This window comes from Falco rusticolus, chromosome 17, assembly GCF_015220075.1.
Source record: "Falco rusticolus isolate bFalRus1 chromosome 17, bFalRus1.pri, whole genome shotgun sequence".
NCBI lineage: Eukaryota > Metazoa > Chordata > Aves > Falconiformes > Falconidae > Falco > Falco rusticolus.
Genome location: NC_051203.1, coordinates 3,536,304 through 3,552,582, shown reverse-complemented (window position 1 = coordinate 3,552,582; position 16,279 = coordinate 3,536,304). Strand labels below are relative to the sequence as shown.

At 59.5% G+C, this 16,279-nt stretch overlaps 1 protein-coding gene across 3 annotated transcripts in view; it reads right to left on the bottom strand.

Annotated features, from left to right (window-relative positions):
* Positions 1 to 3,001: 3,001 nt before the first annotated feature.
* Positions 3,002 to 16,279, bottom strand: part of FOXP4 (forkhead box P4) — a 62,016-nt gene continuing 48,738 nt past the window's right edge. For all 3 annotated transcript variants that reach the window (XM_037410614.1, XM_037410616.1, XM_037410615.1), the window contains 10 exons: positions 16,014 to 16,118; positions 13,412 to 13,499; positions 11,298 to 11,381; positions 10,311 to 10,512; positions 10,131 to 10,207; positions 9,808 to 9,909; positions 5,232 to 5,353; positions 5,038 to 5,104; positions 4,745 to 4,911; positions 3,002 to 4,515 (listed from right to left, as the gene is read on the bottom strand). In XM_037410614.1, the coding sequence (XP_037266511.1) occupies positions 4,371 to 4,515; positions 4,745 to 4,911; positions 5,038 to 5,104; positions 5,232 to 5,353; positions 9,808 to 9,909; positions 10,131 to 10,207; positions 10,311 to 10,512; positions 11,298 to 11,381; positions 13,412 to 13,499; positions 16,014 to 16,118 (1,159 nt within the window). In that variant the 3' untranslated portion in view covers positions 3,002 to 4,370. The remainder of the gene's footprint in view (positions 4,516 to 4,744; positions 4,912 to 5,037; positions 5,105 to 5,231; positions 5,354 to 9,807; positions 9,910 to 10,130; positions 10,208 to 10,310; positions 10,513 to 11,297; positions 11,382 to 13,411; positions 13,500 to 16,013; positions 16,119 to 16,279) is intronic.

Genomic DNA, 16,279 nt, shown 5'->3' with positions numbered 1-16,279 from the left:
AGTGGGAGATACCCAGAAAAATGCCTTTACTTACAGAGAGGTGCCCACGCCTTCCCCTCACAGAACTGCCCCAGGGCAGAAAGAAACAAGAAATAAAAAATAATAAAAAAAACAAAAAAACAACCAGAAAACCCCCCAAAAGAACAATTTGTGTTGGTAGGTTTAAACCCAGTATATATATATCTCAATATATACAGACATACAATTCTGCCACACATCGCGTTTGGTCCTTTATCCTTCCTTCTCTCCCTTCCCCCCCGCCCCCGCCTCCGGCGTGTTTGAGGTAAATCCCGCAGAATTTTGTAACATTCAAACCAGCAAAAAATAAACCAGAGGGGCGAGAGGGGCAGGCGCAGGCGAGGCTGGGAGAGGACACAGTACCTGGGTTCGGATGGGACCCTGCAGAGGCAGCCGGGCCAGGCAGGGGGTAAGAGAATGAATTAAATTTACCCCTGAGTATCAAACCGGGCGCGTTTCCCGTGAAAACACCCACCAGGATTCCCGTTTCAGCAACAGCCGGGGAAGAGGCATCACCTGGAGCCACAGGACTTTCCAAACCTGTGCATTTGTTTAAAGAAAAAAAAAAACTCCTTTATATTTATATATTTATTTATATATATATATAATATATATAGAGAGTGCTCTTCGGAGCCAGGCTGGCGGCTAAAGACCTATAGGAATATACAGCGCGGAGGGGAAGGCGCCAGGTTGTCCTCGTGGGGGGTGGGGGTGATGGCATGATGGTGTACAGGGGTTTTGGCTGGACCCCTGGGGATCTGGAGGCATGCGGCTCACCCTGGCCCTGGGAAGCATTTCGGGGATGTCTGTACCTCTGGAAAAGCTTAAAAAAAACCCCAAAAAACATCACACCCCCTGCCCCGAGCAGGAACTGCAGCAGGCGCTGGAGGGCTTGCCAATGCCAGGGGCACTTCGTGCCTGGACCACCCTGGATTTTGCTGACCCATATGTGGAACTAGGGGGTTGCAGAGCTGCTAAAAACTGGAATTTGAAGAGCACAAGGAAGGCAAAGGGAAAGGACCCAGGAAAAGCAAACGAAGGGGAGCAGCTACTGAAACACCCCCCTGAAACAGCGAGGGGGGGGTCTGAACCCAGGCAGAGCTCATGGCCCTGTGGATGGGGGGAAGGACCCCCACGCAGAACACCTCCCGCAGTGGGGGGGAGCTGGGGCCAGCAGCACCCACCGCCCGCAGCCCTCCCCGCGCCCATGCAATAGTGGTGAATGCACCAGGCTGCAAAACCTCCCCCTCCTGAGGAAAAAACAAATTAAATCAGTACGAGGCCAGGTTATTCCCTCCTCAGGGACACTGGGCTGTCACAGACACGTTGGAGCAGCACAGGGATGACACCGGGTGCTGGCACTGCCCTAAGAGCCACAGTTGCCTCCCCCACCCCCCCCCGGCTGGGGAGATGCAAACCAAAAACCCAAAAGCCTGGAGGGAGGCAGGCGATCCCCTGCCAAGGGTGAACCGTGGTGGAGCAGCAGCGGAGGGGGTCCAGGGGCTGCACCCCAACATCCAGCCCCTCCATCCCTCCCTGGTCCTTCATACAAGTGAAGTAGCGACGTGTAATGCCAGCCTCCCTCCAGCAACACCCGCCTGCGGCAGCTGTAAACTTGTTTTAAATAATAACTTAAGATCAAAAAACTGAAAAAAAAAAATGAAAAAAAGAAAAGAAAGGGAAAAAAAAAAAGAAAAAATGAGAGAGGAAAAACAAAAGAAAAAAGAAGAAAAAAGAAAAACAAATCATGGAAAAATATGGGAAAATACGCAACACCTCTGGCCTTGCAGCTCCTTTGGAGATACATGGGGGGCCAGGGCTGCACCCACACTGCAAGAGATGGGGTTCAGTCCGCACCCCCCCAGCCCCAGCAGGGTCTTTGGTGTCTGGCGGAGCCAGCAGCGGCAGGGATGAGCCGGGAGAGGCCGGAGGACTTGGGGAAGGGGCTGGCAAACCTCCTGGCCAGGGTGTTTTGGCAGCAGCGAGGGAGCAAGCGAGGCTGCGGCGTGGAGAGAAACACGGGTCGAGTGGAGACACCTAGCGAAGGCCGGCACGGCACGGCACGGCACGGCACGGCACGGCACGGCCAGCACCCACGCAACTGCACGGGCACCCACGCCAGGGGCTGGCCAGGGTGGGTTTTGCAGGATTTTCAGGGTTTTTCAGAAGGTTCAAGGGCGCCTCTACAACACCCGCCGGGGGATGCTGCTGACCCCCATCAACAGCCCCCCCGGGCTGTGCCTCCCCCCGGGTGGCTGCTGCTTCCCGAGGGGCTCGGCATCCCCTGGATGGTGCCAGGGTGGCACTGGGAACAAGGCTGGGGGGGGCGCTCAGCCTCACCGATGGCTGCAGGGGGGAGCCAGGGCCAGCCCCCCGCCATCTCTGCAGCCACCTGGGTACCCAGGATGGACCAGGCAGCAAAGAAGATGATCTGAGGTACAGGCTTGCCCCAGGGACACATGCCACAGGGCCAAGAGCCCCTCTGCGATGTCACAGAGGTGATGGATGCATGGGGACACACGAGCACACATCCCCCTGACCCACAGCTGTGTGTTGCATTTTCAACCCAAACCACAGCTCCCGGCGTGCCGGCGCCAGGACCCCGCATGGGGCTGGGGGCCACGTGCTGGAGCAGCGATGCAGCCCCCACCGCCGAAGTCTCAACCCAGGGTACCAGGGACAGGGAGGGATGGAGCAGCGCTCGGCGTTGCTTCGGGAGAGCCCAGAGCTGGGCTCGAAAACGGGAGCAGCTCCACATCCATCACGGCAAATCCCCCAAGACCCTGCTGCATGCCAGGACAGCCAGTGCCAGCCCGGCCGTGCTGGGGAAGGTGCTGGTCCCCGAGAAAGGTGCTGGTCCCTGAGGCCAGCACAGGGCACCGAGGTGGCCGCAGCTGCCTGCCGGGAGGAGCCTGGCGCTGGGTACCCACATCACCACCACAGAAAGAAAGAGCAGTGAGAAGAGGGGTGTTTGGTTGTGTTGTTCTCGTTATTATTAATTTTTTTTTTTTTTTTGGCATTATTACCATCTGTTCACCTGAACTACGGACCTTCTGTCTCTAGAAATCTTTTGGTATCTTCCCATCTGGACGCACACGCACACAAAAGGATAACAAAAAGAGACGATGAAAGCGGGAGCGCCGGTGGCAGCAGGCTCGGCACACCGGCCACAGCCAGGTTTGCCCACCACCGGCTTTCACCGGGGGCCACGGCCAGGTTTGCCCACCACTGGTTTTCACCGGGGGCGGCTTTGCTGCCAGCGGCATGGCTGGGAGGCAGCTCAGCGCCGGGCTCTGCCCATGCCAGCCCCTCCGGAGGAGGCTCGGCGGTGGCGGGTGCTGCATCCCTGTGCCACTGCCCATCCTCGGAGTCCCTGCCCCGGCTTGGCAGGAGGAACCGGGTGCGCAAGGGGACGGGAGACGTTCCCCAACGGCGAGGTCGGGCCACTGGCCGTCCCTGCATGGGCTGGGAGAGGTGTCACCTGCTGCAGCCGGTGTCGAGAAGGAAGCAGGGAGCCGTGTCCTCGCTGCCCGGCGCTGGTGGCTGGCTGGGGATGGTCATCACCGCTGGGTGCCACCAGCCCCCCCACCAGTGGGGACAGGGGCCAACCCAGGGCGGCTGCTCTGCTCGCCGGGCAGTTTAGCAACCTGCCAGAGGTGACAAGGCAAAGGGGACACGGTCCCACCGACGCGCTGGTCCTCATCCTTCCCCAGCCACGAGCCAACGCTGCAAGCCCGACATCCAGACCACGGCAGGGGACTCGCCCCCGTTTCTGCCGTTTCTTCCCCCAAGGCCGGGTGGAGGCAGCACGTGGGCAGGGTCCACGGTCCCTCCTAGTGCAAAACCCACTGGGAGACGGAGAGATGACAGCGGGTTCCTGCCACCGCCTTCCCTCCCCAGGGTGGTCACTGGTGGAGGCTTGAGCATCACCGGGCAGAACACCGGAGGGGAAAAGGGGACGGAGGTGCCTTCCCTGTGCCCACCGTGCCCGGGGAAGGAAAAAGGGACCATTTCGGACAGAAACAACCTACCATCCTCGTTCACCAGTCACTAATCAAGGGAGGAGGGGAGAAAAAGTCCAGCTCTTGGGTTTTTGCTTCTCGTGTCATGGGATGTCCCCTGCGGCAGGGGTCGGTCAGTCACCGGGTCTGCAGCATGGGGCGGTGGGGAGCGTGAGGGACGAGCCATCAGCGACAGGTTGTTGCACCAAGGAAACCCTTTTGCTTTGTGGAAGTGCCTTTAAAAAACAGGTTAACGCCGAAGGTCACCTTGGGGAGGTGGGAGCCGTCGCTTGGTCTCCAGTCGGGAGGGTGGAAAGGGTTTGCCCCTCGGTGGGGAGGAGGCAGGGGTCCTTAGGACAAGTCTTCCACCGGCAGCTCCTCCTCCAGGTCCCTGTCGTCAGGAATCGTCACATTCTGGTTGGTGGTGGCCATCAGCGAGACAGGTCTGCTGTCATCTTCTGCCTCAGCTGGTTCCTCCTTCACGTGCACTGGATGGCTGCGGGGAGGGAAGCCTTCAGCCTCGGGGAGCTGGTCCCACTCGCCACAACCCCACGAAATTCCTGGTCCAACCCCTGCTCCTCATGCTGGGGGGGGGAAGGAGCCGTGGGAGGCAACAAGCAGCTCTGGGTGCCCCACGTGCCACCGTCCCTTAGCTCCAAAGCCTCCGCAGCCCAGTGACCCCCACCAGCCCTGTCCCTCACCCCCTCACCCTTGGCCGGGCTGACCTGTACTGCTGCGGGGACAGGCGCGGGCTGTTGCTGCCGTTGCTGTTGACCTGCTCCACGGTGCTGCTCACATCGTCGTGGCCCACGTGCAGCATGCCGCTGGCGGAGCTGGTGTTGATCATGGTGGGGCTGTTCAGCAGCGGGAAGCTGCTCTCCGCCAGCGCTGCCTGCAACAGAAAGCGGCAGCGGCTTGAGGCATGGAGGATGTGAGACCGTGACGGAAAACAGGACTACGGAGGGGTGATGGTTCAGTGCCCCCCGCATCCCTGCCGGGGACGAGACTGGGTCCTTACCTGGTAACTTGCATTAAGTGCTCCGTAACCGAGTCCTGAAATCATGTTTTTGACTAAAGTCGGACTCCTGCAGAAAGAGAAAAAGCAGAACAATGCATGGCTGAGCGCTCCCGGCGCGGCAACCAGGGCGCTGGCAGCAGGGGCAGGTGGGAGCGCGGGTGCTGGGCTGACCCCCATGGGCAAGAAGGACCCACCCTGTCATCTTTGGTGGCCTTCGCTTTTGGTACTCGTGCTCATCGACGGTCCAGACGGCTCCCTTGACGTTCTCCACGCGCACAAAGCACTTGTGCAGGCTCAGGTTGTGGCGGACGGCATTCTGCAGGCAGAGCGGGCAGGAGAGCTCAGTGGCACGGCCCCTCACCCCGCCGCCCGGAGCCCTCCTCTTCCTCGCCATTCTCCTCCTCGCCCAGCCCCTGCAGGTCCCCACATCGCCTGGCTGTCCTGGCCACGCTCGGCGTGTCTACAGCCAAACGCTCTGCAAAGCCACCCATGGGTGCTGCGAACACTCGCTCGCCCCGTCGGCACCGGGAGGGTTTAGGAGTTGAGCCCCGGAGCTGCACGTTGGACACGACTCCGTTTCACAGACCTTGGCCAGGTGCCGAGGAAGATGGGGACAGCGTGGGACAAGGAACAAGTCACACCAGCAAGAACCCAGGAGCTGAGCCACCCTCTCCACTGCAGCTCACTCAGGGAAGCTTGGCAAAGCCAGCTAATCTTTTTCATTCTTTTTCTTTCCCCCCACCCTCCCTTTTTGGTCCTTTCCCTCCCTTTCTTCTTTACATCGACCATCTTTACATTTCTAAATGTAAAATAAAGAGACACACACGTAGGCAGACAGCACAGCCCCGAGAGATACCAGCTCCCATTTCCCCTTCCAACTCCCTGCCATTTGCTACTGCCCCTATTTCATTACCAATTTTAATTTGCCTCTAATTAAATCCTGTGTATTTTTCCGACTCACTTGCTAATCCATGAGGGAGGCAGGAGGCTGGAGTGGAATCTCTCCGAGCTATAATTACAAAGGGCCTAATCACGCCGGGGCTCTGCCTTTGAATAAATTTCCTTGCATTAAGGTTCTCAGATTCTCTGCCTTGCAAATGAGAATGACCCCAATTTCAGGAAGTTGGCCTCGGAGGTTTTTTTTTTTCTTTTTTTTTTTTTTTATTTCGAGTCCTGATTCGTGATGAGAGACTAATTCGTTACGCTAAAACATTAACAGCAATTTAAAAGGTCGAACGGGGGCTGTATAAACAAAGAAGCTGGCCAACACAACAAGGCAAAAGGAGACACAAGGACTGAACCCCCCCACCCTGGAAAGTGTGAAGAGTTCCCAGAAACTCATCGAATTGCACTGTTGCCTCCTTCTTTTTAATTTAAGGACAAAAATAAACAAAGCTGGGCTCCTTCCCTGGTTATCCATCCATCCATCCATCCATCCATCCATCATCTGTCCATCCATTCATCCATCCTCTGGTCACTGCCCTGTGCCCACTGCTCACCGGCCACCCCAGTGTGCCCAGTGCTGCCGCAATGGCCCCAGTGGGAGCCAGGTGGCGGTGGTCCTGGGGACAGAGATTTGGGCAGTCAAGTGCTGTTTGATGTGATTTTTTGGAGGGAACCCCTGAGTCACACCAGGAACCAGCCCAGCTCCTCGTGCGATGCTGGGTGCGGTGCAGAGCCAGGTCCCTGGGTCCCAGCTCGGTGCCGTCGCCGCTCGCACCCAAGGGGATACGCTCCATTTGAGACATGCCCTGCCCCAGGGGCCTCAGCATCTCTCATCCTCAAACCCCGTGCTGGCATCACCCAGAGAGGAGGCTCGGGCTGCACTCAGCACCATGCAGACACCCTGGGGAGCTGGTAATCCCAGGGGGACCCCAGACATCACTGTGCTCCTGGACCAGCATGGCAGCAGGATGAACCGCGGCTCTGTCCTTGCACCGTCTCTGCGAATACCCTGCACCCTGCCTGCAACCAGGGGTCTGAGGTCTGGCCGGGGCCGGGTCCTGCTGCTGCCCTTGAGCCCCTTCCCCTGGCGAGCAAACACAGGACTTCCTCCCCTCGCTGGGGCCGGATCCTGCCCGTGCTCCCCTTCCTCCTTCCTGTGCACGCAGGGGACTCCTCATCCAAACAAAGCCCTGATTAAAGGCAAGAAGCGTGGCAAAGCCGAAACCTTTCCTGCACGTGGAGGCGCAGCCGCAGCCCAGCAGTGCCCATGTCCCCCCTCTCCCTCTGGTGACACCCCCCTGCGTCGAGGCACTGGCGGGTATGTGTTTGCAAAAGCCAAAATGGAAATAAAATAAATCCTGGCACTGGGCAGGATGCGATTCAGCATCACCGGAGCCTGGGATGCCCTGTTCCCTGTGCTGGGCGTCAGGCAGGGTGCTGGCCCCAGGACATGGAAGAGGTGCCAGGCGAGACCCCCGCCACGGGAATCCTCCCACCTCGTGTCGGGATGGGTCCCCTGCCTCATCCTAACGTGGCTGTTGTATTTCAGTCGAGTATTTGTTCAGTGCCAGACTTGGCTGCTCTGTTTGCTTCTCATCTTTGTCTTTTCTAATGATGTTTGCTTTACACCCCTGGCCCTGCCCCCCGTGCCGTGCCGTGCCGGGGGTCCCCCTGTGGGCCCCCACATCATGCCGGGGCTCTGCCCCCCTGTGGGGATGGGGTACCCACCTTGGCCCCCAGCACCCGTGCCCCATCCCATGGGGAAGCTGCAGCAGCAGATGAGGGAGAAGCTGCAGCAGAAACGGTGGCTTTCTGAAGGGTGGAAATACATTATTTTTTCCTGTGTATCCCGCTCCTTCAAAAGAAGCCTGGCCTTGGACACTGGAATTTGGGAAGGGAATCATCCCCCCCTGGTAGCTCTTTTTAATCCCCTGCCATCCCTTCTGGTGGTGGAATGGGAAAAAATAAAGAGCAGCAAGAAGGGAACCATGCCCTTGTCCAAGACATCAGCTCTGCCCTTGGATAACACGGGGTGCGAAGAAGCTGCAAAGCAAAAAACCCAAAATATTTACTCCTTTCAGCCAGTAAAAAGGCAAGAAAAAGGCATTTTCACCTGCTGCTGTCTCATTCCACAGATGGGAAAACTGTAAAAACGGGTGGAGTGCTGCCCTGGGGACAGCCCCTGCTCTGCCCTGGCCGGCGAGACACCGTCCTGGGAGCAGGGACGGCCACCGCGGGCTCTGCCCCAGTGCTCCCCATCACTGCCCACACTGTCCCCGCAGCTGGGGGTGTCCCCAGCTCGCGACAGCAGCGGCAGCGACCAGCGGTGGATGCTCCCCACGATGCTCCCCGGCTTGCAGTGCTGCGCGCGTGCCGTGAGGGGGACTCCAGCCTGACGCAGGGACACGGCCAGGACCAGAAATGGCCCAGGCACCTGGGACCCCTCCAGCCCCGCTCCTTCCCACTGCCACCCTCCCTGCTGGGGTGTGGGGATGCTCAGGGTGGGCTGTGCCCAAGCCAGCGGCCACCCATAGCGCTTTGGAGCCCAAACGCCCGTTAGTTCGCTGTTGGAATCTGCAGCAGCAACACACGGGGGCCCTGGGCTCCAGGAGAACCGATTCCTCCTTTAACCCTTTCAAAATGCACCGTCTCGCTTGTGCCTCGTTTATTCAAATTTTTTTTAAGTGTAACTTTCCCTCTGCCCCTTTATTTCTTGCTGCCCTAAGCAGGAGGATGCTGCGTCTCAGTAAACGCACGCAGCAGGAAACAAGAAATAAATCTTCCCCCGTCAGGGCAGTAACTGCTCCTTCTCACAACCACCCCATTCCTCCACAACACGTTTTCTCAGTTCTCCAGTTCTAAATAACCAAGGGGGGAGCAGCCCCAGCACCTGCGCGCTGCCCCAGAACTGATGCCCATCAGCCTAGTCCTGACAAACGGCTGCTCAGCACCAAAAACTGCGAGTACCTGCCTGTACAGCAACAAGCACCAAGCAGGGGCGCACCACGGGTGCTTCTGCTTGCCAGCCGTCCCCCCAGCCATCCCCACTCTCCCTCCAACCCCATGGACCATCCCCACTCTCCCTCCATACCCATGGACCAGCATCTGCACCCTACTGTGCCTCGCTGCCCTGCGTTACCGTTACCCTGATCTGCTGTTTCGAGGGTGTCTCGCTTTTATCTGCCCTTCTCTCATAGTGGGCAGCTCTGCTCCAGCCCCAGCTCCGCAAAAAGCCCCAGCTTTCTACAGTGCAGCCCTCTGCTGTATCCTACTGCATGGATGATGTGCTCCCAGAGACCAGGGATATGTTTTGGGGGGAGAAATGTGAGATTTGTCCACAAAATCACTTTCCTGCATCACCTCAGAGCTGTGCAATAAACCGGTCCTTTACCACAGCTGCCCATATAAGCTGGAGCATCCCCCGTGGCAGGTAGCTCTGGGTGGGATGGGATGAGCCTTTGGGGGGAGAAATGTGGGATTTATCCACAAAATCAGTTTTCCTGCACCATCTCAGAGCTGTGCCATAAACTGGTCCTTTACCACAGCTGCCCATATAAGCTGGAGCATCCCCTGTGGCAGGTAGCTCTGGGTGGGATGGGATGAGCCTTTGGGGGGAGAAATGTGGGATTTATCCACAAAATCAGTTTTCCTGCACCATCTCAGAGCTGTGCCATAAACTGGTCCTTTACCACAGGTGCCCATTTAAGCTGGAGCATCCCCCATGGCAGGCAGCTCTGGCTGGGACAGGGCGAGCCCTGGGTGGGATTGGGTGAGCCCTGGGTGGGATGGGGTGAGCCCCCCGGCGCTGAGCAGAGCTGCTCTCACCTTCCAGGTGGCCGTGTTCCTTCGGAAGTAGGCGAACATCCGCGTGAACCAGTTATAGATTTCGTTCAACGTTAGCTGCCTGTCGGGGGTCTCCAGGATGGCCTGGGAAACCAGAGAGGGGACAAGAGCATCACCCGTGATGCCCTGGTGGGGCTTGACACCCATCCCGTAGGGAGGCACCGGGGGGAGACATGGGGGTTCAGCGCGTGCAGGGGCTCCCCCAGGACTGAGATAAATGGGGGAGAGCGGGGCTTTGCCCAAGGTGCCCCACAGGCAGGTCTCGGGGTGCAGAGCTGAAGCCCACGGCACGGGGAGCCACTCACCTGCCGAATGAGCGAGGCGTACGTGAAGGGTGGCCGGACATCTGCGTTTTTGTAAAACTCGTGATTCTGTGCAAGTTCTGGAGAGGGGATAAGAAATTTGGAGGTGGGGGGGTGAAGGGATCAGCTTGGGGACCTGGGAACCGCGTGCTGGAGGGTGCTGAGCCCCATCCCAATGCTCACCTGAAGATATTGGGGTGCAGAACTTCTCCGAGTTTCTCCTGCGGATGGGCCCCACGTTGTGTAAAGTGGAAGAGCTGATGACGGAGGGGCCCTGCCGCAGGGGGGTGATGGGCGCCGTGGCGGAGGTGGGGGGATGAGGTAAGCCGTCGGGGAACGTGTCGGAAGTGCTCTTGGAGAGGGTGGCACTGGAGACCAGGTTCAGCTGCACGGACAGGCGGGAGGGAGGACGGGTGGTTGGGCACCGGCACGGGGAAGGACGGGTGGGGAGAGCCCCCCGGCACACTGGCAGCTCGGCACGGAAAAGCAGGCAGCAAAGGCATGCAACCACGGGATGGGGATGCAACCATGGGATGGGATGCAGCTGCAGAAGAGGTTGCAACCACGGGATGGGGATGCAGCCACGGGATGGGATGTGACTGCAGGAGAGGTTGCAGCCACTGGATGGGGATGCATCCACGGGATGGGATGCAGCTGCAGAAGAGGTTGCAGCCACGGGATGGGGATGCATCCACGGGATGGGATGCGACTGCAGGAGAGGTTGCAACCACAGGATGGGCATGCAACCACGGGATGGGATGCAGCTGCAGAAGAGGTTGCAGCCACAGGATGGGGATGCAACCACGGGATGGGATGCGACTGCAGGAGAGGTTGCAACCACAGGATGGGGATGCAACCACGGGATGGGATGCAGCTGCAGGAGAGGTTGCAGCCACAGGATGGGATGGGATTGGGATGCAACCATTACATGTCCAAACTGGCGGAACAGCACAACATTCTGACGCAGGTTGCATTTCACTCCTGCTTGATGCCTTGCACCAGCACAAGGGACCAGACTATGTGTGCCGGAGCACGGTCAAGGCATGGCCACCCCAAGAAGCCCGTCCAGCTGGGCCACGCAGGGCTGTGGTGACCGTGCACAGGACAGGGAGGGGATGGCAGCCAGCGGCTGCGGGGATGTACAAGGGCAGGAGGGGGACGCACGCTTACAGGCTGGCTGAAAGGCTTTGGCTCTGAAGGTCTCATGTGAAGATGGGCCATCATTGCTTGGAGACGCTCACTTTCCTTTGCCAGCTGCAGGAGGCAAGAAGCAGAAGGGAGATGGTCAGGCAGTGCCGGCAGCCACTGCAGAGGTGCCCCCAGCCCTGGCTCTGGGCAGGCAGCATCCTCCAGCATCCCCACAGGAGCCACCTCCTGCCTGACGCTGAGCCCTCCCAAGAGCACCAGCGGGGCCACGGCTCTGTGGCAGGCTGTGGCATGCATTGTGGGGGGCACAGGGGCTACTGCTGCTCCAGCTCCATGTGTGCAGTCAGGTGAAAAATGTAGGATGAAATGGAGTTGTTTCCCGTGCCTTCTGGCTGCCATCCAACAGCATGGCCCCGTCCCAGCCACCCACTGCAGCCTCACCCTCCTGCCCAGGTGCTCTTGTCCCTGTCCCCTTCGCCCTCCTCCAGCCTCTGCTGCCTCCCGCTCACCAGCAGCTCCCTGTCCGTCCACCCATCCCTCCGTCCGTCCATCCACCCATCCCTCTGTCCGTCCATCCACCCATCCCTCCGTCCATCCATCCATCCACCCGGACGCACAACATCGCTTTAATTGCGCGCTCTCGCCTGTTTACTCCCCCGAGTGCGGAGAAGGGTGAAATATTCACTGTGGCACCAGGAGAGATTTTGAGCCCGGCGGAGGCGATGGGATCTGACACCCTCTCTCTCCCCGTCACCTCCCCTTTCCACCGCGACCCCTCAAGCTCAGGGGTCGGCCACATTACCACGTGCTGCCAGCTCCCTGCCAGCCAAGCCCCCTCCCCAGGCAGGCTCTGGAGCCGGGAGTCAGGCGAGGAAGGAGTTAAAGGCAGGAGCCAGAGTAGAGTTTGCTGCAAGTTTGGAGCAGCTCAGATGCTTTCGTGCTGTCGTGGTGCTCATTAGAGCTGACAGGTCTCCCCTCGTGATGCAGGCGCTCTCCGCTGGCACAGCGGGAGCTCCGCGCTGAAAACTTTATAATTGGTAGCTCTGGTGGCAGGTTCTCCTCTCTGCACATGCAGCTTTCTGCTCGCCCTTCAGCTTTTTTTTCTTCCCCTTCCTTTCCCTCCCCTCTTCAAGCCCCAGTAATTGCTTTCAACCTCTCCCTTTAGCTGGGGCTGGGGAGCAGGATGCGCTCGCACGCCTTCGCCCAGGCGGCTTCGCAGCCTCCCCACCCGGGAAGGTTTTGCTGCATCCCCCCCCCGCCTCCACAGCCCCCATTATGGTAACTCTGGGCAGAGGCTCCCAAGGCTGCTGTCCCCCCCCGGGGCTGGTGTCCCCCGTGGTGACACCCACCGCCCCGCATGGCGATGGGCACAAACTGCCTTGAGCTGCTGCCAGCCCCCACCACACACCCGGGCACTGTCATGCCGTGGGGGGCTCGGTGAGCAACCCTCCGACAGAGACCACTGCCCTGTCTCAATTTCCTCCTCAACCACTTTTAAGTCCCAAGATGACAACCCTCCGCTTCCTCCCATTCCTCCCCCACCCCCACCCCTTTTCGATTAACCGAATTACGCACGACACATCGGGGAGTCGGAGACGCTGGGAAAGGCACTATTTAAAGAACTGGCTTTCCAAAAATAGCACCCCGAAGTTGGGCTCCAAAGACCGTGTTCAGCCACCAAAATAAGTGGCCTGATTTCCCAGGCACCCAGCAGCCCCGTGGCTCTCACTGCAGTGGCACGGCTGGGCACAAGGGCAGGGGCACAGCTCGTGTCTAGGGGCACGTACCCCCCCAGGCAGCATGTGTCTTCCAGGTCTGTGGCATCCCCTTGTACCCACAGGGACACTTTGGGCAGAAGGGATGACTTATCCCTTCTAATTGTGCAGGGATGCTGTTGTCAGAAGGGGAATTAGTTGGAGGGTCCCCCAGGCCTTGATCTCCATCAGGATGTGGCCCAGGGCCAGCACCCCTATTTGGGAAGGATGCTTAAAATGAGCCCCGGGGGTGGCTGGTTATCTCACTACCGTCCCCAACCTTGCTAACCCCCTCTTGCAGAGAGCAGCCAAGACACGGCGTGCAGAGTTGGAAAGGAAACAGCTTTTTAAACCTGTGTTCTTGGGGGCTGGGGTGGTACCCACCTGTATTTCCAGCTGCTGTACCACTTGCATCTGAACTCGACACTGGGCCGTGCTTCGGTCATCAAGTGCATGTTCTGTATTGAGGTGTCTGGGGAGGAGAACACGGGCGTTTATGCCCGGACGTGCCCAAAATGTGGCCCCTCCACCTGGGCCACACCTGGGATCAGCCCTGACCTGCAAACCGTCTGTACCGCAGCAACGCCCAAGGATGCCCGTGAGGCGCTGCCTGTGCTGGGGATGCTCTGGCACCGCTGCCCACAGCGTGACGAGCAGAAGGGAGACTGAGGCACGAAGGCACCAAGCAAACTGGGCTGGAGGGTGGCTGTAGACAACCAGCCCTGCCCGTGGCAGCGCTGGGGCAGCCCTGCAGTGCTTATGACCACCCACTGGTTGATGGAAAGTCCTGGAGAAGGCTGCTGGCAGCAGGTGCCCAGGAGGACCTGAGGAGCAGGTTTCCAGGACAAAGGTGGCATTATGGAGGTTTACTTACACCCTCTAAGGAAACCCCTGAAGGCAAAAGGTGACGTTTCCAGGGTGCTCCTCATTCTACCGCTTTCATGCCTGATGTTTATACGGCTACTTTATGTTTATAAAGCACGAGGCCGTTTGGTCCTTCCTGCCCTCCCTCCCTCATGGGGAAGGGAAGGGCTCCTGGCAGAGGCAAGCAGTCGATGATGGGGACGCCACTTGCCACAGAGCCAGGGATATCACCTTCTGGGGGTCCCTGCCCCCAGACCCAGCAAAGCAGCAGCTTGGGGACACATCCAGCACCAGAGATGTCACATAGCCAGGCCAATTCCTTGCTGGGGAGGGTGCAAACCCCGGGGTTCCTCACTGGAGGAGTGGGACAGGTTGGAGGGGGAGATGCTGGGCAGCAGGGCAAACTGTACCAGGGCCACCCCAGGAACACCCCAAAAGGTGGCATCTGACGCTGGGAAACACACAGGTGTCCCAGGGTTGGGGGCCAATGCTCTCCAGGACCGAGGCTGGGATATTTCTGCTGGGACATCCCAGGAGAAGGTGCCCCAGGACTATCTACCCTCAGTCCAGAGGCAGAAGACAGCAGGAGTCTCACCCGGCTCTTTGCGAGACTTCCAGCCCCAACTTGCAAAAACAAGTTAGGTAACTGGGACCGGCTGCCAAGCCTGTACGTGAGCAAACCCCACCGGTGTCCCAACCCCACTCCACAGGGCTGCAGCTGGACCGAGCCATCCGCTCCTCTCCCCACGCAGCAGACCGAGGGCACAGCTGTTTCCCCAGGGAAAAAGCTATCGAGAGCCAAAGCTGTGCTGGCCGGGAACAGATACGCCTCCCCCTGACCCTCACAGGTTTTTTATAAACCACTGCTCAAAGGATCTGCTGCCCCTTTCCACCCCCACTGCTGAGGCCTTCCGAGCTACTCCATGGAGGTGATGCTCAGAGGAGGCTTGAAGCTGGTGCCCAGACTCCAAGCAAGGTCCCTGCTGCAGGTGGGCTCAGCCTTTGGGAGCTGGAGGTCTTCGTTCCATCCATCCCTCACCCCGACATATGCTCATGTTGGCGGAGAGGGGACAGAAACACCTCACTAGTGCTGCCGGCGAGGCTGCCCCTCGGGGAGCTTGCTCCTGCAAGCCCTAGGTCTGCTTGGGGGGGCAGGCAGGTGGGACGGGGGAGTGCAAGGACCCTAGAGCCCTGGCTGGCACAGCAAGGCTCTCTCGGCACCACAGCCTAGCCCTGGCCAACCCCAGCTCCAGCTTCCAAAGCGGAGCTTGCTCATCTGCCCCGTGCCGTGTACACATGCCCCAGAGGTGGGAGGAGATGCCTCATCATTCACCCGCTCCGTCGCCACCAGGCAGGGCTCCCCCAGCATCCGCAGGCTGCCTTTGCACCTCCTCATCCTCCTTTGCAAGGCCTCCGCCCGGCTCCTTCCCTACCAACAAGGAGGCTGGTGTGGTCCAAGGGATGCTCCCAGTGGAGCCGGCCCTGAGTGCGTGGCAGCAGACAGGACAGGTCTGTAAAACCCCCAGATCTCCCTGATGGAGAGCAAAGCACGCGTCGGTGCGTCTCGGCCACCGCGCTGAGCAGACAGCCGGAGAGGCGGGGGGGGGGGGGGGGGGGGGGGGGGGGGGGGGGGGGGGCGGGTTGGAAGGAGCAAGCAAGCCCGTCAGTTCCTTCTGATGTCTTTGCTAAAAATCCCGGCTACAAAGAGATCTAATTGCAAATGAACTAATTAAGTAAACCTCTGACGAAGCGTGAAAACAATTTGTTTGACCCTGACGCTAGCAGAGGGCTCTTCGACAGCGGAGTTAATCAGTCAGCGCCGGAGCCCACAAGCAGTGTCAGCGGGTGCCGCGCTGCCATCTGCTCCCTCCCCTCCCCTCGCCCCCCAGGAGGGGAGCTGCAGACCCCTCGCCCGCTGCCTGGGCCTGCCCAGTTCTCCTCCAGCAGCAAACCCTGCTGGGTTTTTGCCTTTTGCACGGGGCCCCCCTATCTCTGGGCAGACAGATTTTAGGGGGTCCGGACCTATTTCTGGGGTCTCCCCCTCCAGCAGCACCATGCTGTTCCACCCTGAGCGCCTGGGCTCTCCCCTCCTCCAGGAAAACCTCCCCCCAAAGTCACTTACTTGACAAACTGTCCCAAGTCCTCACAGAGGGTTTCGCAGCCGGGCCACTTGCACTCTCCGTGGCCGTACAGTGGGTGGGAGCCGGGGGTCTCTTCGTGGGAAGAGCTGCAGAAGAGGGAAAGGGACCATCAGACGGGGCAGCTGTGATGCTCCAGCGTTCCCGTGCACGGGACCAGCCCTCGGGGACCCACGGGACACCCCGCAGCGGTGGTTCCCAGTCCTCCATGGGCACAGCAAAACAGGAGTAGGATTGTTTTGGGGGCAGG